This window comes from Pelmatolapia mariae, linkage group LG4 (assembly GCF_036321145.2).
Source record: "Pelmatolapia mariae isolate MD_Pm_ZW linkage group LG4, Pm_UMD_F_2, whole genome shotgun sequence".
NCBI lineage: Eukaryota > Metazoa > Chordata > Actinopteri > Cichliformes > Cichlidae > Pelmatolapia > Pelmatolapia mariae.
In genome coordinates this window covers 8,325,422-8,347,050 of record NC_086230.1, presented here as the reverse complement: position 1 = coordinate 8,347,050, position 21,629 = coordinate 8,325,422, and the positions used below count along the sequence as shown (strand labels likewise).

The 21,629-nt window shown below is 45.9% G+C and overlaps 2 protein-coding genes across 3 annotated transcripts; both read right to left on the bottom strand.

Moving 5' to 3' along the window:
- Positions 1 to 685: 685 nt before the first annotated feature.
- On the bottom strand, positions 686 to 11,887 carry nfil3-2 (nuclear factor, interleukin 3 regulated, member 2). Of its 2 annotated transcripts, none has more exons than XM_063471281.1 (2): positions 11,654 to 11,887; positions 686 to 5,244 (listed from the first exon to the last, which is right to left on the bottom strand). In XM_063471281.1, the coding sequence occupies exon 2, from the start codon at positions 4,716 to 4,718 to the stop codon at positions 2,862 to 2,864; it is 1,857 nt and encodes a 618-aa protein (XP_063327351.1). In that variant the 5' UTR covers positions 4,719 to 5,244; positions 11,654 to 11,887; the 3' UTR covers positions 686 to 2,861. The 2 variants fall into 2 exon arrangements, with proteins under 2 accessions (XP_063327351.1, XP_063327352.1); XM_063471282.1 differs by lacking the exon at positions 11,654 to 11,887 and adding an exon at positions 10,387 to 10,711.
- Positions 11,888 to 17,775: 5,888 nt separating this feature from the next.
- On the bottom strand, positions 17,776 to 20,930 carry nfil3-6 (nuclear factor, interleukin 3 regulated, member 6). The gene is made up of 2 exons (XM_063471280.1): positions 20,664 to 20,930; positions 17,776 to 19,916 (listed from the first exon to the last, which is right to left on the bottom strand). Exon 2 carries the CDS (start codon positions 19,798 to 19,800, stop codon positions 18,577 to 18,579), a length of 1,224 nt encoding a protein of 407 aa, XP_063327350.1. The 5' UTR covers positions 19,801 to 19,916; positions 20,664 to 20,930; the 3' UTR covers positions 17,776 to 18,576.
- Positions 20,931 to 21,629: the final 699 nt, after the last annotated feature.

Here is a 21,629-nt window from a genome sequence, read left to right as displayed (position 1 = left end):
AGAAGAACACACGCATAAGTGTAATGTTTAGTAGTTATTTCATGCAATGAGCTTGTGTCTCTGTGTAGAAGTAGGCCAGTGTTACATCAGACGAGCTTGCCGGGGAGTTTTCTGGCGCCACCAGGCAAAGTGTGTCAGTGTGTCAGTGCGACGCTCCTCTCTCTGCAGATTGGTCTCGGATGCCAAAAAAGAGCAAGTGGGGACATTTAGCTCAGTACAAGGCTATCTCTGCTTAGTGAAAACAGGGTGTTCCTGCTAAACTTTTTTGAGAACAGCAAGAAGGATCTTTATAGGAAGAACGTTTATAAATTTCAAGAAACACAAGAAAAATTGCTCTAATTTAACATGTTTGTGTTCTCATTGTGACTCACTCTCTTATGCCAATCACTGAGTAATTATTACCTAACTGATGACTCTTGCATAAGGTTTATGGATCATCATCTCAGTTGATAGCAGAAACTAGGCTGCCAGCTTGGATATGGTGCCTACAGACTGTGTTTTTGTACACTGCCAGCCAAGAGTCGTACACAGATCCAAACGACTGCTCACTTCAGTGTCAGCCATGTGCAGCGGGCTGTAAAAGTCAGTGGATACGGTGGATATGAACGTGCGTGTAACATCAATGTAGGTGCGATTGCATTAAGCCACCAAAACACAAACAAGGACAAACAAGAACTTTTCTTGATATGTTGACGGGTCAACATTATTTCTTTTTTATTCGAGTTTTCTTGAAATGCTCCCATCTTCCACAATGAACATTAGTGTCTTTACATATGTCAAAAGGAAGCGATGGTAATGACCAACCAGACCAACCACCACCCATCTCTACACACCACACTATCTTTGCCTTTTTTCTTTTCTTTTTTTTTTCCTTGTCTTTTTCATTAAAACCATCAGCAAAACCACAAACATTACTGATTAATACACACTGAAAAGGGTGGGGGGAGGGTAATGAGGCAAATACATGTCATCACAGTCAGTAGGAAAAAAGACACAGTATAGAGGAAAACAGAACATCACCTCTTGACTATAAAAAAATTAAAAAACAAAACAAAACAGGATATAAAAACCAATGAAACAAATGTTACAGTGTTGTTTGAGGGCGGGGAGGGGAAACTTTACATTTATACACAAGCACCAAAAAGCCAAACATGGTACATAGACTTTTTTCTTTTAAAAACTAGAATCCAGTGAAGGCAATTCAGCACTGCCCAGTAGCAGAACTACCACGAATAACCCCTGAAAATGAACAACGGAGAAACATGGGAAACAAGGGAAGTGCCCTCTCTTCGTTCATTTCAGAATTTTTTACTCGATCGAAGAGTTAGAGAACTTCGCTGTAGCGTCAGCTTATGAGCTGTATTAACTCAGTTACGCATGTTGAATGCGAGCCATAGGGGCCATGCTTGGTCACACTACAAAACCACTTTTTCATGACAATAAAAGTAAACAGTAGTTGTGGAGGGCTCTTTTCTTAGGTGTTTCCACAAGAGGAACTTTGAGACTCAGTGCACTGTAGTGTGTTTCATATGAATGTGACTTAATTCCTCCTGCTTTCGTTCACGCCTCCCAAGTGTCCCATGTCTGACGTGAAAGTTCAAAATCAAGGCTGCAGTATGCATCTAAAAAGAGCTGTACACATTCTCCATCTATGTTCCTGTGGGCTTTTTCTACAGTGATGGGCGTGTGAAGGGAGGGGAAATAAATACACTGGGCCAGTGAATGGTAACAACAAGAAGAAGATATGGTCGATAAAGCTCAAATGAACTAAAGGCTCATAGCCTGCAGCTGGTGACGTCCACCGAATATTTAAAGGCTGGTTAAAGGTAAGAAAATTCAAAGATTCTTTTTTCTTTTTTTAACGAGGCCTTTGCCTCAGGGAACAACGCGTTCTCCATTCAGTGCTGTTGGCGCTCCAAAATGGACGGCCGTTTAAGTGTAAACTAGGCATTAACTAACCGATTAATGCTAAAGCTCAACAATCAAGTGAGAGGTGATTCAAATCGAATGGGTCCTGTAGCCACAGTAGACAATGAAGAGAGTCGATTCGAGACAGGAGGGTCACTTTCAGAATCCTCCAAAGATTTGTTGCAGTTTTTTTTGTTTTGTTTTTTGTTTTTTTGGTTGAATTTGTATTCAAATTTGTTTTCTAAAATATATGTTTAAAATAGATACATATATTCATATATCACAGTACTATACAAACCAAGTGCTTAAAAAATAAAGGTGATGGTGATCTTTTGAGAAATAATGGAGATGACTGGGGAAAGCATGGGGTGGTAGAGGTAGGGTCTGGGAAGAGGTATGGAACTTCTTATTGATAGTATTGTTGGTGCTTCTTTGGTCGAGGGAATGTCCCCAGTGTATGTTTGCATTTGATTTTAATTAAGGCAGATAGCCATACACGTGTATGCTCCTCTACAGTCGGATATGTACCAAAATTTTAGCACTGATAAAGCCTGAAGCGTTTATTTTTCTACATTCTTTATTTGTGTTTTTGTTATCAAAATGTGCTTTCACTGATGTACTCAACTGTATATTGTTGGATGACAAAAGTAGAAAAAGTGGACAGTTCCATTCCTCTTCTCATCACATAAACAAAAGTGCATCTGTAAGTATGGAGAGGATGTAAGAAATGACAACTCTGTACAATATATACAAATATAATACAGCCCTACAAGATGATCAGCCTCGTTGGGTGGGAGTGGAGTAGAAAAGCTAAGTTTCCTGTCCCAAGGGCTGAAAAAGGGCGAGTCAATCATAGGGCAAAAGGCATGATGGCAGGGTAGTTCTTCGATGAGAAATTGTGTCTTTGAGTCACTGAAGTTGTCATAACGACTTCAACTAAAAGTCCATGTCACCTAATCGCGCCTCTTGTTCCTTCGTCCACCTGTCTCCTTTTTTCCACCCTCCTTCCTGGCCCCCTCCCCTGAGGCCGCCTGTTTACAAGCTCCGCCTGAGCTCTCTTGCTTAATGTTTCGTGGGGGCGTCAGGGACAAGTAGGGATGCTGGGGGAGAGGTGGCGGCGTGGCGGAGGGAGGGGTGGTTGGGGACTCCTGGCCGGAGCAGTTGCTGCCACTACTGCTGCTGCTGCCGGTGCTCATGGCCCGGTGTTTGAGTCTCAGTTTGTGGGGCAAAGCGGTTCCCCTCACCTCCCCCTGAGGGTCCCAGCACTGAGCCTGAGAGCCCTGGGAGGAGGGCAGAGGCGAGGCAGGCTGGTGGATGGTAAGATGCGGGTTGTGGAAGCTGCCCATTTCTGAGCACGACGAGGAGGGAAGCTCATCGTCATCTGTGGATGCCTCTTTTTCTGGACTGCAGGGATCTCCTTCACTGGATGTGGCCTCCTTACAAGAGGAGGTTGATTGGCCTTGGTAATAAGCCTCATGCCTGGGCCCGCCCTCATAAGTAAGAACAGGTGGCTCCTCGTCTTGTGTGCTGAGGTATGAGTGAGGCTGCTGGAGATGGTGGTACAAGTGTGAGTGGCTGACACCCTCCACTTGTTTGTGGTGGAGCTCCGCAGATGAATCGCTCTCCTGATGCTGCTCCTGCTGCAGTTGCTGCTGGGGGAGTTGGCAAACTCGGTAGACCTGTCTCTCTCTAGCCTCATTACGGCAGTCTGAGAGCTCTAATGTCTTCCTCTCAAGCTGCTTCGTCACCTCGGCCACTGTTTCCGTGGAGCTCTCTGTAATGGGCTGTTGGCTAGCACACACTTGGCTGCCAGTGCTGCCCTGCTTCTGCACGTTCAGCAGCTCGGCATCCTGCGTCCTGGTCAAGGAGTCCACGGGATAAGAGGCACTGCTGGCACCATACAGAATGACGCTCCTCTGGGCAGCAGGCGGATGAGAGGTGGCCTGGCTGACAGTGTTGATAGAGGTAACGGGCTCCTGATGGGGTTGGGGCTGTTGGTGAAGGCGGTGCTGCTGCTGCTCTTGGCTGTGATATGCAGCCTCTAACTCCTGAGAATGCTGCTGGATCTGGTGGTGGGTGGGCACAGAGGCCAGCCCACGGTGGATGTTAAACATGATCTGGGTGGTGGTGCCATTGGCGATGTCCATCTCCAGCCTGTCACCTTCCTGCTTGATCTCAAAGGGGATTGGCTCTGGGCTGTCCCTGGAGGAGCCATCAGACATGTCAGAGAGTGAACCACGTGGAGAGTATTTCACCAGCTGCCTGTGGCCTTCACTGCGTCCCGACTGCTCTGTTTCAGAGGAGTCAGAGTTCACCATCACCTGAGAACCACTAGAGTAACCACTGGAGTAGTACTGAGTAGAGGAGGAGGAGGAACCTCCATTTCCTGCGTTGCTACCCGCACCGATTTGTTGGCTCTTTTCAATGTAGGAGGCAGTGCTTATTAAGCCGAAGCGCAGCTTCAGCTGGAGCAGCTCTGTCTTGAGCCTCACATTCTCATCGTTCAGTGCAATGACGCGGTTCTCCAGAACCATATCATTGAGACGCCGCTTCTCCCGGGAGCGCTTGGCGGCCTCGTTGTTTTTACGGCGCTTCTCCCAGTAGGAGGCGTCCTTTTTCTCATCGGAAATGAACTCCCGCTTTCGCCTGCAGGTCAGGTTGGGCTTGGGTTTGATGAGACGCCCCATACGAGTTGGAGTCCCTTGGACAGAAGGCAGAGACTCTTCATAACCGCTGAAGGTCTCAAGGCAGTTTAGGTTATTCCCTGAGTTTTTGTTTAAAGTTTTGAGAGCCGATGTTAGATTTTCCATTTTTGTCCAGAGGCAGCCAGTTTGAAATGTTGCTTGGTGAACTGAGTGAAGAACTAGGGCAGAGGTTAAGGGTGGGGGTGGGGGGCGGTTGGGTTAGTGATGAAAACAACTGGTCTCCCAAGGCTCTGGGTCTAGTTATTGTAGATGTGGTATACTTATGCCAGGTAAACAGTCAAGTGTCCAAATTAGCCAAAAAGATAAAGAACAACTGTAGCTCAGCATTAGCAACCCACATTTATCCACTTGAAGGGTTATCAATTCAGTGTCCGAGCTCCTCGGAGTACTACAGACCCAAAGCAGTCCTTTAGTTCCCTCTTTTTTTCACAAATTCTTGCTTTAGTTGGTTGCTAAAGGTTTAGCATAGAGTACACGGAGTTAAACTGGCATAGAGGTGTCCTAGATCTCCACGTAAACAGCAGGATGTAGGTCGGCCTGTCTACCTCAGCGTGTCAGTCTCTTGGGGAGCGTCGCTCTCCCTCCCTCCGTCTTTCTCTGTTCTCTCTGCAGTTGACTGCAAGATGAAAGCCTGCAGAGATGAAAAACAGAAAAAAACATATGTTAATCCACTGCTGACTACTGCTGTTCCATCCTGCAGCCTCACATCAGAACTACAGTTATTTGAACATTTTAATTTTTTTTTTTACCATTTTCCAGCTTCTTTTGGCATGCAAAATAATATAAAAAAATACATGTCTATAACAGAAAAGCTTTCCTCTGCTGTTGGGATGTCTGGCCTTTACTGAGTGTGTCGCCCTTGGCAACCAGTGAATAGATGCTAGACCTCACTGTCTGACCTTTCGGCCTTGCTATTGATCCGATCCGTCTGGAACCTATGACCCCTGACCCTTTGGCCCGGCCCGGTCATGTAGACTTTTGTGATGCAATGTGGGCACTGGGTTCATCGCGAGGCTGATGATCCTGTTTCGTCTCAACACCCAGGATTTAAAAAAGCACTTGTTCAACGCTGCATGTTAAAATGTCGCAAGGTCTGAGCTAACAGGGCTTTATGTAGGCGGCTGAGGGCAAAACTAAAGCCTTGTAAATTAAATGGAAGTATATCGCAATCGAGGCAGGCACACACACATGAAATAAAAACACAGAAATTGCATCAGTCTGGGACATGCTGAGAGCATGAAAACTAAACTGTTTAAGGATTAGCTCTTTTTTTGTTTTGCCAGATGAATATGTGGGCCAGACAGAGCAAACAGTGAGTCAGTCTCAGAGCTGTGGGGTTCCCTGACACACACACACCAGACTGGCTCTCCACTGAGAAACCCCATCCACGAACATTGCTACCCCCCCGCCTTGGTTCATCTGCACAGGAATGTGGCAGCATTCTTCTCCGAAACAACTCAGTGCCAAATCGATGATGCAGAGTGAGCAGATAAGGCAGACAAAGGCATCCGTTAATGCAGGTCAAGGATAAAGAAGCTGGAGAGAGAGATATGGAGGTGTGGGGGGCAGCTGGGAGGTGGGGCTTTGATAAATATAGGTCAGTGGCCCCAGGAAAGAAGGGAGGCGGGAGGCAGAAACACAGGCTGGGATAACACAGAATCGTTAGATTGGGGGTAAAATGTGAGGGTGGTCAGACCATGGTGAGGAACACCTCAGCGCTCGGTAATTAGCTGAACAGGTGCAGCTTTATACCAAAGTCGTACAATTCTGCTGATTTTGAGGCACAACTACGCAGAATTTAGCAAATCAGCGATTCTTCTAAATGCTTCCATCTGTTTAAAGGCTCGGTGGCTCGGTGGCTCGGTGGCGTTCAAAGTCAGTTGGTTTGTTGGTCCACAACTTTGGATTGGAGCTAAGTATCTCAGCAGCTAGGCCACATTTCCTACATTTTCTAGAGCTATCAAAATGGTTCAATTATCCCATTAAGCATCTCAGTATTGCCTGGATAGATTGGCACACACTTTTTGTGCAAATTGTAATGATCTGTTCGCCCAATCCGCTTCCCCCAATTTCCACACTGAGATTCGTGATTTCTGACAACTTTTGTGATTTCTAATGTGACCTGACAGACTCCTGTTGCAAAAATAATTAGGCAGCGCATGCAGTTATTGTTCTTCTGCATGACTTGTTCTTTCAAATTCAGACAGCAACAACTCTCCCTGCTCTTAAATGAACTGGTCCAATTGGAAAAGTGCCTAAAAACTGGGAAGGTCAAGCTTATCAAGTTGCATAGAGAATGGAATGGTAATCAGCAGCAAATCATCTGCATTTCCAGGTTGAAGTGCATAAGCGCTGCTGTTACACTGTGACAATCTGTAATCTCATAATCTAGTGAGATATTTGCAGCGACTGTGCTCTGCTTGTCCTGTGGATTTCATATTGTTACGTAACTCCTCACAATAAACACAGATTTCAGCCCACTTTTTTCCCCCCCATATACAGAAGAAACCAGACTAACTATAAAACAGGGCCACAAGTTTTGGCTTTTTGAAACTGTCTCTCAGAGTAATCAAATAAAAGCTACATTAGAGTTACACCATATTTGAAAGTCTCAGCTGAATGATTTAAGGGTGTCCTCGTGAGCCTCCAACATGTGGCTGCTGGGCACAGCAACGCAAGAATGACGGTAGAGACTGTTTCTCAGCCTGTCCCACTGACCCACAAACTGGGGACCGACCGCACTCTGTAAACACAAGTCTTAGCTGCCTCCAACTGTACGGCCTGCTGGAATATAGGTCAGCCCAGCAGTGGAGAGGTGAAGAGACAAGGGAGGGGCTGATAAAAAAGAAAGACAAAAAAAGAAAAGAAAAAAAGAAGGGAGGACAAAAAAGAAGGATGCATGGAAAATGAGAGCATTGTGCAAATATAGACAGAGGTGAGAGCAAGTGGAGCGAAGACAAAGAAAAGAAGAGGGATCAGTGAGGGAGAGTTAAAACAAAGAAAAGGGATGGAGATGAGATTATACTGTAGCTGGATGGGGGTGGGTGGGTGTTGGGGGGGTAAACAGTGGCAATTGCGACAGTGTTGGTATTGCATCAGAAGAAGGAATGCATCACCCATAGCAACAAAAAGGGGGGAGAAAGAAGGGGGTTAGCCAATCATATTGGACTTTGTCTCAATGTTTCTGGACCAGTGGCTTGACACGACCCGAAGCAGATGGTGAGAAAACCATGTTCCGTAACAAAAGGAGGGTCGACTGACGTCACGTGAACATTATTCCACACCTCGTCTACAGTCAGGACGAGCCAGACGCATGAATTAACTCCTCTGTTTAATTAACTCACAGTGGAGGCTCGTGCTTTTTTTTTCTTTCTATTTGTCTCTCCCTCTTTTGCACCTTCAAATATTCAGGCTGTGTGAATGAGCATGAATCATAGCAGAAGGTGTTGATGCTCTTCTTTCACTACTGAGCCTGCGTTACGTTTCATGTGTGCGCCATCAGAAAGAAACAATAGATTTCACATCTCCAAAGATGCTTTAATACCCACAAAGGCGTCGCCGTCAAGAATGAAGCGCAAAGTGTTTCATTTTGCATGCGTTTGAACCACACTGCCTAACCTCTGCACACAGTTCCTCAACCTAGACCGCTCTTTCCAGTCTATCATCTAGTCTCCACAAGTCACTGCCAGGTTTCTGTGGCACTTGTGGAATGATAGCACGGTAAAAGAATCCAAGTCGCCCCCACTCACACAACCACAGGGGCCGAACCGCAAGAGTCTAAATGTGGCAGTGAGCTTTGGAAATAGTGAAGTGAGTTCAAAAGCCAGCACACGTGTTTCTGTGGAGCATTTCAGGAAATGGGTTGCAGGTCTGACATAAAAGGAGAAGGGTGTGTGTGCGTGAGTCGGGGGTGCACATGCTTCGGAGAAAAGGAGAATGATGAAACCGCTGTCCAACCCCCCAACCAGCCACTCACCCTTAGGAAAAATGCAATTTACGGCACATGGTGCAGTGCCCCTGGGGGGGCGGGGGGGTCACTGGGCTACAAGTCTTTTTTTTTTTTTGGGGTAGGGGGGGTGTTAACTTTATATAAAGGCTTGGATAGCATGCCATCGACTCAAGGCAGAGTAATCTCTAAGCTTGTTCCATGAACACAGGCCATATCACTCTGGATACTCAGCCTCTCTCCAAAAGGAAAAGGAAAAAAAAAAAAGAAAGCAGAGGGACCCAGTCCATGTGTTGCACCAGTCACATGTGCTCCATTGGCCTACTAAATGCTGTAATTCGCCTCTGTGCTGGATCCAAACCGCAGCACAATAACAAAGCACAAACCCTCATCTTTTATCATCTTACATGTGCCAGGAAACCCCGAGAAAGCCGAGAGGCCGCAAAGTAGGACAGCATGGAAACCACGCCATACTCCTGACCATGAACTCTATTTAGGCTGGATAAAGAAAGGTTTTATCTGTTTTATTTTTTCAGAACTAGATTAAAAGAGGGAGTTGGCTCAGTCGCGCAATGCAATGATGCAATAGTCGTGGAATGACATTAAAGTTTTTTTGTTTGTTTCTTTCTTGATCTTTTCAAAAATGTACACGTGTTAAAATGAAGCTAAGCTCACAGTGCCACTTTTCTATTTCTGCATGACCGCCTCGTTTCTTTGTTACGGCGGGGCGAGGATTTATTTTGGTGGTGTTCTGATTCTGCCTTCCTCGTCAGCGGCAGTGGTGCGTCTCATCCCCTCCTCTCCACCCACCCCAGGACAGATGTGACCTACATTCTTAGCTGGCATAGAGACCCAGTGTGTGCGCCAACCAATTGGCAACGACCTCTGCGCAGCAAAGCGCAGCGCTGCATCGCCGCAGACTACGAGCTTCCGCAGATTGCATAATCTGCCCCTTTCTTTAATCCATTTGTTATTTAATTAATTTATTATGCAACCCGCAACCTTTGTTTAACACACCGCATATACACTGTGGCCAAAGCGTGACCCCCAAACTGCGTGAAATCCCTTTATGGCATGCATCGCTCCGCTGAGGACGGGGAAGCCGACCCACAGCAAAAACCTGAAATCATTTTTTGTTTCTCTTTCTAAATCTGCTGCTTATACCACGCAATGTGTAAAAACACCCGCACGCTGCTGGAGCAGAGATCTGAAAGAGAACAACGGGTACGATGCCCACGTGCTGTATAAACCGCACAAAGCTGTATGGGGAGATGAAGCCAAGGTGACTTTCTCTTTCAAAACAAACCCAAGCCTTAGAGTTACTTCGGTGCCTGAATTCAGCCCCCGCTCTAGTTGAGGAATGTTGCGGCTTCAGCCGGTGCTGACCTGCGGTGAAGCGCGGCTCAAGTTCAACGGTATAAGATCCTGGTGCGTATTTACACCAGGCGGACCCACGGAAGACCCAGAAATAAATAAATCTGAGCCAGTGAGCAGCCCAGTGCGAGAAACATGTCCCCCCACACGCCTCCTTTGTTGGACCGTCTAACAAATCGTGTTCGTGCACAGCGGATTCCCGGTCATCCTAGGAAAAGCGTGTATCCCAACTCTGCCGCGAAATTTATCCACCGCCTCAAAATCGCCTTCCAAGCGAAACTCGACAAGCTTTCCACGCGCTGCCATATTTACGAAAAATAAGCACGCGTCTATTGTAGCTGTCTGCCGAGCTACAGAGGAACACCAAGAAACATCTGACCCACATTTGATCCAGATGTTCTGATCCACACACACACACACACACACACACACAAACATACACGCGCGCCTCACCTCGCACTCGGCTGCACTCATCTGAGCCCGTGAACTTCACCATTCCTCAAACGCGATCCGCGCTGGCTCCCATCAATCCGAGCCGGGGTTGTAAACAAAGGAGAGACAAGCAGAGCCGAGCGTCCGCGCGTATCCACGCGATCATGCCTCGATCACGCGTGTCGGTGTGCTCCGGTTTGCATTGTGCTTGCTTCAGACTAATACGAGCCTACGGGCCACTAAAGGGTTAAGGAGGGCTGCACAGCCGCGTTAACCTTTACAAAGAGCTGCTACACGTGACAGAGAGAAGTGTGTCCTCGGAGCCTGCATGGGACTTTTCCAGCTGTCTGCACGGACTAGCCTACTAACCCAAAAGAAAGCGAGGACAGATTTGTAGCTGCTCCAGAGCCCCGCAGCACGTAAACCCGACTCTTATTCACGCAGCTTACGCAGGACTACAACAACGACGACAACAACAACAACAAAAACAACAACAACAACAATTATTATTATTGTGAATATTTATTATTATTATTATTATTATTATTATTATTAATATTTATTATTACTATTATTATTATTATAAGACCAAAAAGACGGGTGTATAAGCTGGTGGAGTTCCCATTATTATCAATATTAGCCTATTTATAGGTCTGGTAATAATAACTGTGTTATTAAATAGGATATAACTGCACCATGTATTCAGGTTAAATAACAATTACGTGAGCCACGTGTGTTACGAAAGCAGGGGTACGGGTTAAGCACAGCAGATTGGCTCCTAAAAGCACCACAACAAACCATGAATATTCAATTTGGGCATGCGCGCTAAGATGCGGATGCGTTGACCCTGCCTACAACTCCGCTCCACGGCGGGCTGTCCGCACTCACCTGCCCCTGCTTCCACCAAGCAGCCGCACCTATTTCTTTTTCTTTCTTTCTGAAAGAATCCCATAATCTTTTTGCAAAGCCCCCCCCCCCCCCCCCCCCCCCCCCCCCACACACACACACACACCGACTTCCTCCCATCCGCTTCCTCTCTCTGACACAGATCCTCATATAGCTCCATACACTCTGAAGGAGGCGGGGTACAGCCTCGCCTTGACATTGAGGCGAACACATCCAGACACCAAAACAAACTGTAAACGCGGCGACCAGCTGCTCAGAGGAAAAAAGCAACTCAAGAATATATATCTATCTATATATATATATATATATATATATATATATATATATATATATATATATTGGGCATGTATGCACCGTGCTGCAGTCAATAATAACAACTTACCTTTTTGCTTTAAAAGCGACAGGATCCACACACAGTCCGGCTCCTGCTCACAGTCCGCTTTGCTGGCTCTGTCTCTCTCTCCCTTACAATATCTCCCTCTCTCTGTCACACACACACCGTTTGCCACTTTGAAAACGCCAGCTCTCCCGATTAGTGCAGGTATATGCGAGAGTGAGAACACAGTGCCTTGTTTTGAGCGCGCTCCTCATGTCATGTTTGCTCCAATTCCTCCCTCCCTCCAACTCTCTCTCTCTCGCTCTCTCTCTCTCCCTCCGTGTGTGTGTCTCTCTAAATGTATGTTAGTAGGTCAGTTGTTGCATAACAGGACGCTTTGGGTGCCTAGTCACGTTTTTTTTGTTTCTCTCTCGGATGTGGCCCCCTCCCTGTCTCTTTCTTCTTGCCTTCAAATCCTGTTTGGGGGGGGGGGTTGGGTCAGGGGGAGTGGGGGGGGGGGGGGGGGGGTCAGGGGGAGGAGACAGGTCCAGTAGGGGAGGGACTATGCTCAAAGGCAATTTCAGCCAGATGAGGGCATATGATACCCATAATGAGATTGCTAGATATTGAAAAAGCACACACACACAGACAGGCTGGTCCCGGGAAATCGGAGTCGCATCCTCTGTGCAGATACTAAACTTGACATGCCTGCCACGCAGCTTCATGAGTGTGCTAGTCAACCTGCTTTTAAGAGTGAAAAGATCAATTTGACATTTCAGCTGAGCCCGACAACACTGACAACACCAAAGCTTCAGCAGCTAGGCAGTTTGGCTTTAACGCTGTAATTTGCACTGTTGCCCCATTTTAACCGTACGCCACAACCTTCTATGTAACCTGACGTGCACCTCTTGAGAAACGTTACTATACGCATACCGCATAACGCAGGTGTGGGCAACTCCAGGCCTCGAGGGCAGGTTTTAGATGTCACCCTGAGTTAACACACTTGAATCAAATGATGAGTTCATTACCAGGCCACTGGAGAACTTCAAGACATGTTGAGGAGGTCATTTAGCCATTTAAATCAGCTGTGTTGGATCAAGGACACATCTAAACCTGCAGGACACCGGCCCTTGAGGCCTGGAGTTGCCCACCCCCCCTGGGATCAAGGGGTGGGCAACTCTTGAATAGTGTGGGAGGTTGGATAAAAGGAGTTTCCAGTTACTATGTAAGTTAGGACGAGTGGAAATAAAGGGAAACAGCACCCATCCTACATGGGATCTGCAAAAGTACCCTACATGACTTCTTATTGAGCACTGGGAAGCACAAGAACTGTGAGAAGTACAGTTTTTGGATATAATATTCTTGAACATTTGAATATTTCCTCTTTGTATTATTTTATATTAACTTTTCACTCCATTTCCAAGTAGGATGCTTTAGAGCAGGGATGTCAAACTCATTTTATATTGAGGGCTACATACATTTGATCTTAAGTGAATCTCCCCATCCTGTCTGCATAAAGACATTTACCTACGCATGTAATCCCCGAGCTAGAAGTGCAGTTCCAACAGTGTGTCCTAGATTTTCCACATGATATAGAAATGGTGCTGTAGTGAGTGAAAGAAATCTGTCACCTTAAATTATAAGAAATTGATGTGTAAAATTACAGAAAAAAATGTGGTAGCTCACATTTTTTTTGTTTGTGTACCCAGTGTAGAAAAACTGAAATTTCTTCAATCATTGGTGAAAAAACAGGAACTTCTCTGGTATTTAATGTTTAGTTATTACTTAATTACTGTGGTGGGGCATGAATAGCCAAAAAACAAAAAACAAAAAAGCTGTCAAATTTACATTTAAAATACATTTAAAAGTACATAAAGTTATGTCTTCTCTCACATTTTCCAACGCCATCCAGTGGGCCGAGTTTTTGCCGGGCTCATTTTGACCCCCAGGCCTTTTGTTTGACACGAGTGTTTTAGAGGCTACAAATACATGATATAAGTCAGCTTTAGAAATATCTAATTATTTGTCTTGTGTAAATCTTGGCAGTTTTTCCTGACATTAACATAAAAAACAGATATGTGAGAGGTAAAGCAGCATGACATTAAAAAATCTCTTAAAAAAACAAGTATCAGTTTCTCCCACAGGAACTTACTTCAGTACTTTGAGGTCATGCTCGTGTATTTCTACCTCGGTGCTCATTTGAATATAGCGTTTTAAATGTAATCCAACATAAAATAAGTCAAAGTTCACTTTCACTAAAAAAGGCAGAGGTATTTCCAGTCTGAGTTTACACCAGCAGACTGGAAATATGATTTAATTGAGGAAAAAACAACGATAAAAATAATGTCTTTCATTTTTCAAGTTTTGGCAACACGTGACGTGTGTGCTATTGGCACGTGCTGCCTCTTTGGCCACCAGCTACCTCGCCGATGGGTCAGTTTTGACTTCTTTTGTTATCACTGAGGGAAGAACTTTTGGGCGAACCTGTGCGTGACCTTTAGAGGAAACCATGGACAGTTTAGTCAGTGTTGCAAGTGGACGAACGCAAGTGAAAATCTTTAGTTTTGTTATGTTGGAGGTGTTTCCTGGCAGTCACGGTGCTTGCATTCGCAGAACTGCGCCGTGTACAGTATGTTCCCAAACGACTGTGCTCAGTAATCCAGTCAAACCAGCTCACCTGGACTCATTGTAAGCATGTTGTGTAATAGAAGCGTGTGTTTTGATTAGTCCTCACCGCAAGCAGGAATGTGTGTCATGCTCAGAGGTGTAAAGTCTGGAGAAGGCTCAAACAAAGAGGAGAGGAGTTAAGCTATTTGGTTCATCTTACTTCTCCACTTTAAACAACGCCCATTTGGTTTGGCTTATGAGTGGGCTGAATGGATACCTGTCAGTGTGGCATGCAGGGGGACTGGATCAGAGATAGACTCACACCAGGAAGTGTGACTAACGTACTGGACGGGACTAATCAGCTATGTAATTGAGTTGTGATTTACAAAGACAATATATCAAACACTGCAACACCTTAAAACAAACAAACAAACCACCAGCTAGAACTACAAATACACTCACTAGCCTCTTTATTAGGTATACCTGTTCATCCGATTGTTATGCTACAAAAAATTAAGGCCATTCTGAAAACACCTAACTATTACATCCCAGCAAGGTGTACCAGAAAATGTAGTATTAGTTGAAAGTTGAAACCCACAGAATACAAAATGCAGGAACAGAAGCACATTTCTCATTATGATGCATCACCCCTACTTTCAGAAATCACAGCAGCTGCATGTTCTGCAGATGTTTTCACTGGGTGTCAGGTGAGGAGTGCAGATGGGCCGCACTCTTTTTCTGCAGAAATATATTACCAGCGTCCATCTTTGTTTTGCCCATTATTTAAAAAAACCCCAAACAAACATGTTACAAATTGAAAATAAGCATGTATGTGGTAATCTGGGCGTAAAAGCCCGGTGATATACCCTTTGAATGCAGTTTGGATCATCACCGGAGCGCCTCTGTGTGAGATAGCCCTGCTGCAGACACAGTGATGCTTACGGTGCGCTCAGGCTCTCAGTAAAACGTGCATTATCCACAGAGTGATTTAAATTGGCAAAAGATTGCCTGAATGGGTGCCTTGAAGGCTGACTTCTGCTGCGGATGTGTTCATTATCTCCTTTTATCTTCAAGGCTGCGCTCTTCTTTTTTTATGTCAGTGTAAAAGAAAAAGAAAGAAAAAGAAGGGTGTGTGTGAGTGTTCACAATAAGAAATGGATCATCTTTCACTAAAACATGAGGAAATTCCAGCGTACTACTTTAAGAATTGCAAGTTAAATACGTGTCAGTAATCGCTCTAGAATTAGGTCATGTCTTTTTCTTCCCCCGGCTTGAAGCACGTGTACGACTTTTCACCTTTTAAATGAGGAATTCCTTTTTTCCCTCTGAGCTCTAGTTTGATAAAACACACAACCTAAATTCCTTCAACTTTTTGCATTAGATGCTGAGATCCTTTTTCTTTTACCCAGATGTTTTCAGATTTGTGAAGCTGCCACACTGCCTTGTCTTTGTTCCAACGCATCATCAGAGGGTAACCCCCTAATGAGAAGCATCATTTTCAACATGTATGAATCACCATTCCTTCGCTTTATCTCCTTCTTCAGCCGGAGGAGACAAACATCACGACGCGAGCAGAGGCACCGGCCGTGAACTTGGGTCCCCCTCCCCCATTCAAACCACACACAGACTCACTCTCTCTCTCTGTCTGTCTGCGCATCACTCCCTCTTTTCCCCCCTTGCACCCCATCCTTATCCCCACCCCACCCCAACCCGACCCCTTCTAGCTATGTCTGCAAGCGTTCCCATGGCAACTGTCGCACTGTCTGCCTAGCAACAGGCTTTATCCTTTCACTAGGAAAAAAAAGAGGGGAGCAGAAAGAGGGGGTTGTGTGTGTGGGGAGGGGAGGGGGGGTGTATGGGTGCATGGATGTGGGTGAGGATGATAGTGGAACGGCAGCATGTTGCAGTGGATCCATTAAAGCAGACTCCCTTTCTCTCCCCTCACCACACCTGCAGCGACTGCCTCTACCTTGTTCCCTTTCAGTTTCACCGCCGGCTTTCTTCACTTCACTTCACTCTCAGCCTGTTTTACTAATCGAATCTATTCTAATCCAGTGTTTGTATTTCGACATTTCAGAGGCTTATAGACAGCTCATCTTATTGCGAGCAGATCTTTGTGTGTGTGTGTGTGTGTGTGTGTCTCTTAGCTGCTTTCTAGTGTATTTAAAAGCTTTCATAAGTCTTTGTTTTGCAATAAGAAAAAACTGTTACGCTGATTTTATGTCACTTTTCCATGTAATTTGGTTACATAATTACAATGTAAAACATCCAGTTATTGGAATCCAGTTAAATGAAATGTACTTTATTGGTGTTCATTCAGTTTACACCTTAATGATCAAATATTCGACTAAATAAACCTTTGATGTTTATATATTTCAGCTGCATTTTACTTGAAATTGTTGCCTCATGTTTGTGAGTGCAAATAATCACAATGACACACAGCAAGCTGAATAAGCTTTTACAGTTTATTCCTCATAACAAAATAATAATAAGACACTAATTGAAGCGTCAGTTTTCAGCACGTTTCTTCTGATACATTAGGTGGCTTTAACTCTTGCGCATCACCATGTGAACTAGCTTCCAACATGTAAAGGAACAATGAAAACTGCAGCCATCCACAGTAGGATTAACAGATTTGGGTTGACGGTGAGGGCACACAGTGAAGAGATTGTCTTTGCTGCCCTCTGCTGACGCCAAAGCGGGATGATTCGTTATCATTTTTCCAGACCGAGCACAAGGTGACACAGTCTGGGGTAGCTACTGAGCGACAGACATTTTTGTTAACTGCTAGCAAATTTATGATAACACACATATACTTGTACATAATGTCTGTGCTTGTGCGGGGTGGTGATTTATGCTGCAAGCTGTTGTAACCATCAGTGAGGTCGTGTTTCTCCTTGTGGCTCAAGGAAGCAGAGCAGGTCATTTACAGCGTGTGAATGTTAGACAGGAAGCACTGACAGAAAAAAGTGCTCATAAGAATGTGTGTGAATAGGTGAATGAAGCATGTAGAGTACAAAAGCCCTTTATAAGAAGCAGTCCATTTACCATTTACATGCATTTGAGTAGGAAAGCTAAGATGTTCGTCACTGCTGTTTCATAGTATTACATGAAGTGGATGAAGGAAATGAACGGCAGTGCATTCCTTCCTTGTTGAGGACTGTGCAAAAGATTGTCAAGGTCTTCTGGTGGCCTTCGGGGTGCACATGACCTCACTATATTCATGTTAACCCTTCTTCATGACATGAATTCTCTCCTGTCACTTGTAATTCCAGCTGTTATCTTTGAGCTCTTGTGTTTTCCAAGGTCTGTAACAGAACTGTTGAGTAACAGCGGGCTCGCCCACTGTCTCTGTCTGCCTGGCTGTCAGCCCATCTTGCCGCCTGCAGGGACTGTGGGAGAGAAACTCCTCTTCTCTTCAGTCGACCCATCTCTCATTCCCGTTCGCATTCTTCCTTTTTTTTTCTGCAATTCACTGTCTGGGAAAGAATTTCCAGCCCCCAAAGAGGCTGTTTTAAGTTTTTTAAGTTTGATAACCATTTATAATAGCAATGAGCAATGATTGACTCGCCACCGTGATGCTGGATCCATCAAACGTTTCTTTAATTTTTGAATATGAAAACGCACAGAGAGACATTATTATTTCATCATTACCTCGGCACAGAAAACAGGGAGGTAACACAAATATGTTGAAACCCAGGCATGGACAAAGATCAGTAGTGGGTGTGAAACACTAAAACAGAGCAGAAGTTACAGTGTGGTTCCTAAAAGACACACAACAACATTTGAGTAACAAGTAACACCCCGCCCTCCCCGAGACCCGTGGAGGTTTTGATGGCTATTAACCTCACCTCTGTGTGTGTTTACTGTCTGTCTCTGCCTGTGTTTGCGGGTTTTTTGCAGACCCATCTCAGTGGTGGGAAACTGTTTGTGCAGTAAGTCATACCGCTCTAATTACCGGACTGCAACTTCCCGCATCTCAGTGTGGCAACGACCTGCTGGCCGACTTCCAGCCGCATTTTAATCTGGCGTCGCCGAGCGGTGTGAGGTTTGTGCTGTGATGATGTGATGTAAACAGCTTTGTGCTGCATGTTTTTAGTTGTCACATTGTATGTAATAAAGAAGCTATTATCCACTTAACACTAGTACAGTTAAGACTCCCTGTCTGAGGGAACACAGATTGCTCAGACTGAGTGTTTGTTATAGACAGCAGGTTTATGAGATGAGCTTTAAAGACATTTATTATAATACAATACAATACTTGAGATAAAAACAACACATGATGAGCTAGACTTGAAAGTCCTTTTTGGCTTTCTTAAAGTAAACTTTGCCCTTAAAAGTCTAGACGCCGGCAAATGCTGACTGGCTCACAGCATCGGTCCTCAGTTGGTTTTGGCCATGAGCTGCTCTGTGAAAAGCTTTTTCAGCTGAGCCACCTCCTCGCTGAGGGAGTTTAGCTGACACTTCAGGTAAGTGTTCTCGTGCTGGTACTGGACCTCAGGTTGCACTTGAGCAGGAGGGGGCTGGAGGCTGTAGTTGGATGTCGAAGCACTGTATTGAGGGGAGTGTCGCCCCCTCCTGCTTTCCTCCCCCTCGATGTGCTGGATCCAGGAGCTGGCACATGCCGGGCCTGCTCCTGCCTCGCTGCCTCCGCTCAGTCCTTTCTCTCTTGGAGCTTCCCGGCCCACAGTAGATAGCGTGGGGCTGCGTCTGGCGACGCCACCGTCTCCCTGGGCATCGGTTCCGTCGTTGCTTCCGGGGATCTTGAAACGCAATTTGTGAGGAAGGTTTTTCATCGCCTCTGCGTGATCCATCTTCCCCCCAGTTAGTCCTGCAGCGTGGTGGGGATCTGTAGGCGAATGGTGGAGGTCATACCCCAGCTCCTCACCCCGGTGTGGGGATAATTTCCCATGGTCACTAAGGCGGTCTTCAAAGAAAATCGGACTGCCCACACTGGACCCACCTGGCGTAGAGAAGCCTGAGTCTTCTGACATGTTCCCAGCATCCCTGGAGCCCCTGCTGCTCATCTGGCCTGCTTGGTTGTTGGGATGTGGTGCTGAGGAGCCTTGGAGGCCTCCGTCCCCCCTTTGGAGGTAATATTGAGGAGTCAAGGGTTGAGGGGTGTGCTGGGGAGCTGTAGTGAGGGGCAGTATTGGGGCGTTGGAGGGGTCTTTAACCAGGCCAAAGCGGAACTTGAGCGCCAACAGCTCTGCTCGGAGTCGCGCGTTTTCCTCCAGCAGAGCCAGCACACGGCTCTCCAGGACCATGTCGTTCACACGCCGCTTCTCTCGTGAGCGCTTAGCCGCCTCGTTGTTCTTCCTCCTCTTGTCCCAGTAGCTGTCGTCCTTCTTCTCGTGAGGTATGAACTCGCGCTTGCGCCGGGCGCTGGAGGAAGGGCTCTCTTTGCGTTTGACGGCTGAGGTGCGGCCCAGCAGCGAGCGCGCCAGCAGGCTGCTGGAAGTCAGGATGGACACAGCTTCATCTGTGAAAGACAAAGCTCCTCCCGCTCCCCCTCCAGCAGAAGCCACTGCTGTGGGTGATTCCACGGCACGGAGCACTCCGACGTCTTCTTGGCCCCTCATCTCCTGGGAGTCCTCCTCAAACATCTGGGTAGTTGGATGATTAAATCCCGGCTGGCGATGAACGTCAAGTGCCGCTGTGTGGTGCTGAGGGCTCACTGAACTCTGTTGGACGTCTGACGGGAATGTAGCAACAGCGCCTCCTGGTGATCAATTTGATAGAGAGGACAAGGGAAGAGGGATTTAGTGGTTACGCAAGAGCTATTACAACACAGTATTATGTAACTCCATTACGGCTCTTCAATAAAACTGGAGCAACTTCCATATAACCTTGCAAGCCCTCACTCACTCAGTGTGAGACAGGGGAGTGCTGGAAACTCCAAACTGTCAGCCACACCGCACATTTTTTGGCAGTACTCCGAGTATAAGGCAGTAAATAAGAAGTACATGTAAAAATACATCTAGATAACAAGGTGACCCAATCACAGTCTAACCTACATTTACATTTAGTGCTTCAAGTTTGTCCTTCTTCTGCAAATTCTATCGGAAACCCTAATCAACGGATTCACGACCGGTTTGCGGTGTGTCCGTCTCCACTCGCTCCATCAGCGCTGACCCACATGTCTGACACCGACATGCTGATCCCTGACCGGCTGCTTTTCTTTTTTTAAATCATCTGCCATGACCCTACTCCTCTTCTTCTTTTTTCTCCATCATGAGCTCAGTTTGAGGCAGCCGTAGGTGCTTTTGAAAAAGTCAAAAGTACGACGATTTTTATGAAATACATAAAACATAAAGTGAACATTAGCGAGGGAGTAAAAATCACAGTCCCGCAGAAAAGGACACTCAGGTGTTTAAACACAAAAAGACATTTTTAATTTATTGGTGTTATAGTAGGCTGATCAGATCACTGCAAGGAAACTCTGTTTACAAAATGATAATAATTGTACCTCAGTGGAATGAGGAGTTTCCTCCGCGGGTGCGCATGGCCGCTCTCGGCGTTTCCAAACGTGTTTTTGGTCCTGTTCAGGAAGAATGCGCTTTTCCTTCCTCTGTGGTGTCCTCAAACCGCGGCTTCACTCGCCTCTGTTATTTAATATTATCATCGGTGTAGCGCACCTCCACTCTGCTCCACTTGGAATGCCGCAGCTCCTATTTGTAACGTCGAGTTCAGCTCAGGACGGTCCCTATCCTCACTTGAACCAGATGGGGCCCTGTTTGTGTGTGTGTTCCTGAGTGAGACCGCCCCCCCTCCCCCTTCACCCCTCCCACCATCCAAAGGAGCGCTCTCATCGACCGTTCACATAACACGGCGGTTCAGACACCATCATCGTCATCATCATCACCACCATCATCATCTGACCTCTCTCGCCCCGCCTTCTCTGAGAGGATAATCTTCCCATAACAATTAGGTAATATTGCGCCTTTCTCTCTCTCTCGCTCTGCCTTTCTCTGGAGCATAATGAGACACCGGCTGTGAGTCAGTCTTACAAGAAAAGCATATAACCCCTTATATCAATCACAGGCTATGGAGCATTTTTTTAGAAGTGTGAAGTGTGATTACGTTCTTTATATAACACCCTGCTGGAGCACTCTTGAACCCCGGGTCCTCTTTAGTAGCTCTAATACTGCATGTAACGTTCTTGATCAGCTTCGAGAGTTTTACTAATTGTCAGGAGAGCTGCAGATTCTCCCGTGCTCCAGCTTAGCACATAGCATAATATAGAAATATCTTTCCTTATGTAACTATACTTTAATACATTTGATTGTAATGAGGTGGCTCCACTGTCATGGAGGTTTCTTCCTGGTAAAAGGGACTTTTTCCTTCCCACTGTCACCAAGTGCTTGCCTGTGGGGAGTGAGGGTGTCATGTGATTGTTGGGGTTTCCTATATATTATTGTAGGGTCTTTACCTT

Excerpts from the sequence above, each read along its gene's own strand:
- nfil3-2 (XM_063471281.1), bottom strand. The coding sequence starts at position 4,718 with ATGGAAAATCTAACATCGGCTCTCAAAACTTTAAACAAAAACTCAGGG.
- nfil3-6 (XM_063471280.1), bottom strand. The coding sequence starts at position 19,800 with ATGTTTGAGGAGGACTCCCAGGAGATGAGGGGCCAAGAAGACGTCGGA.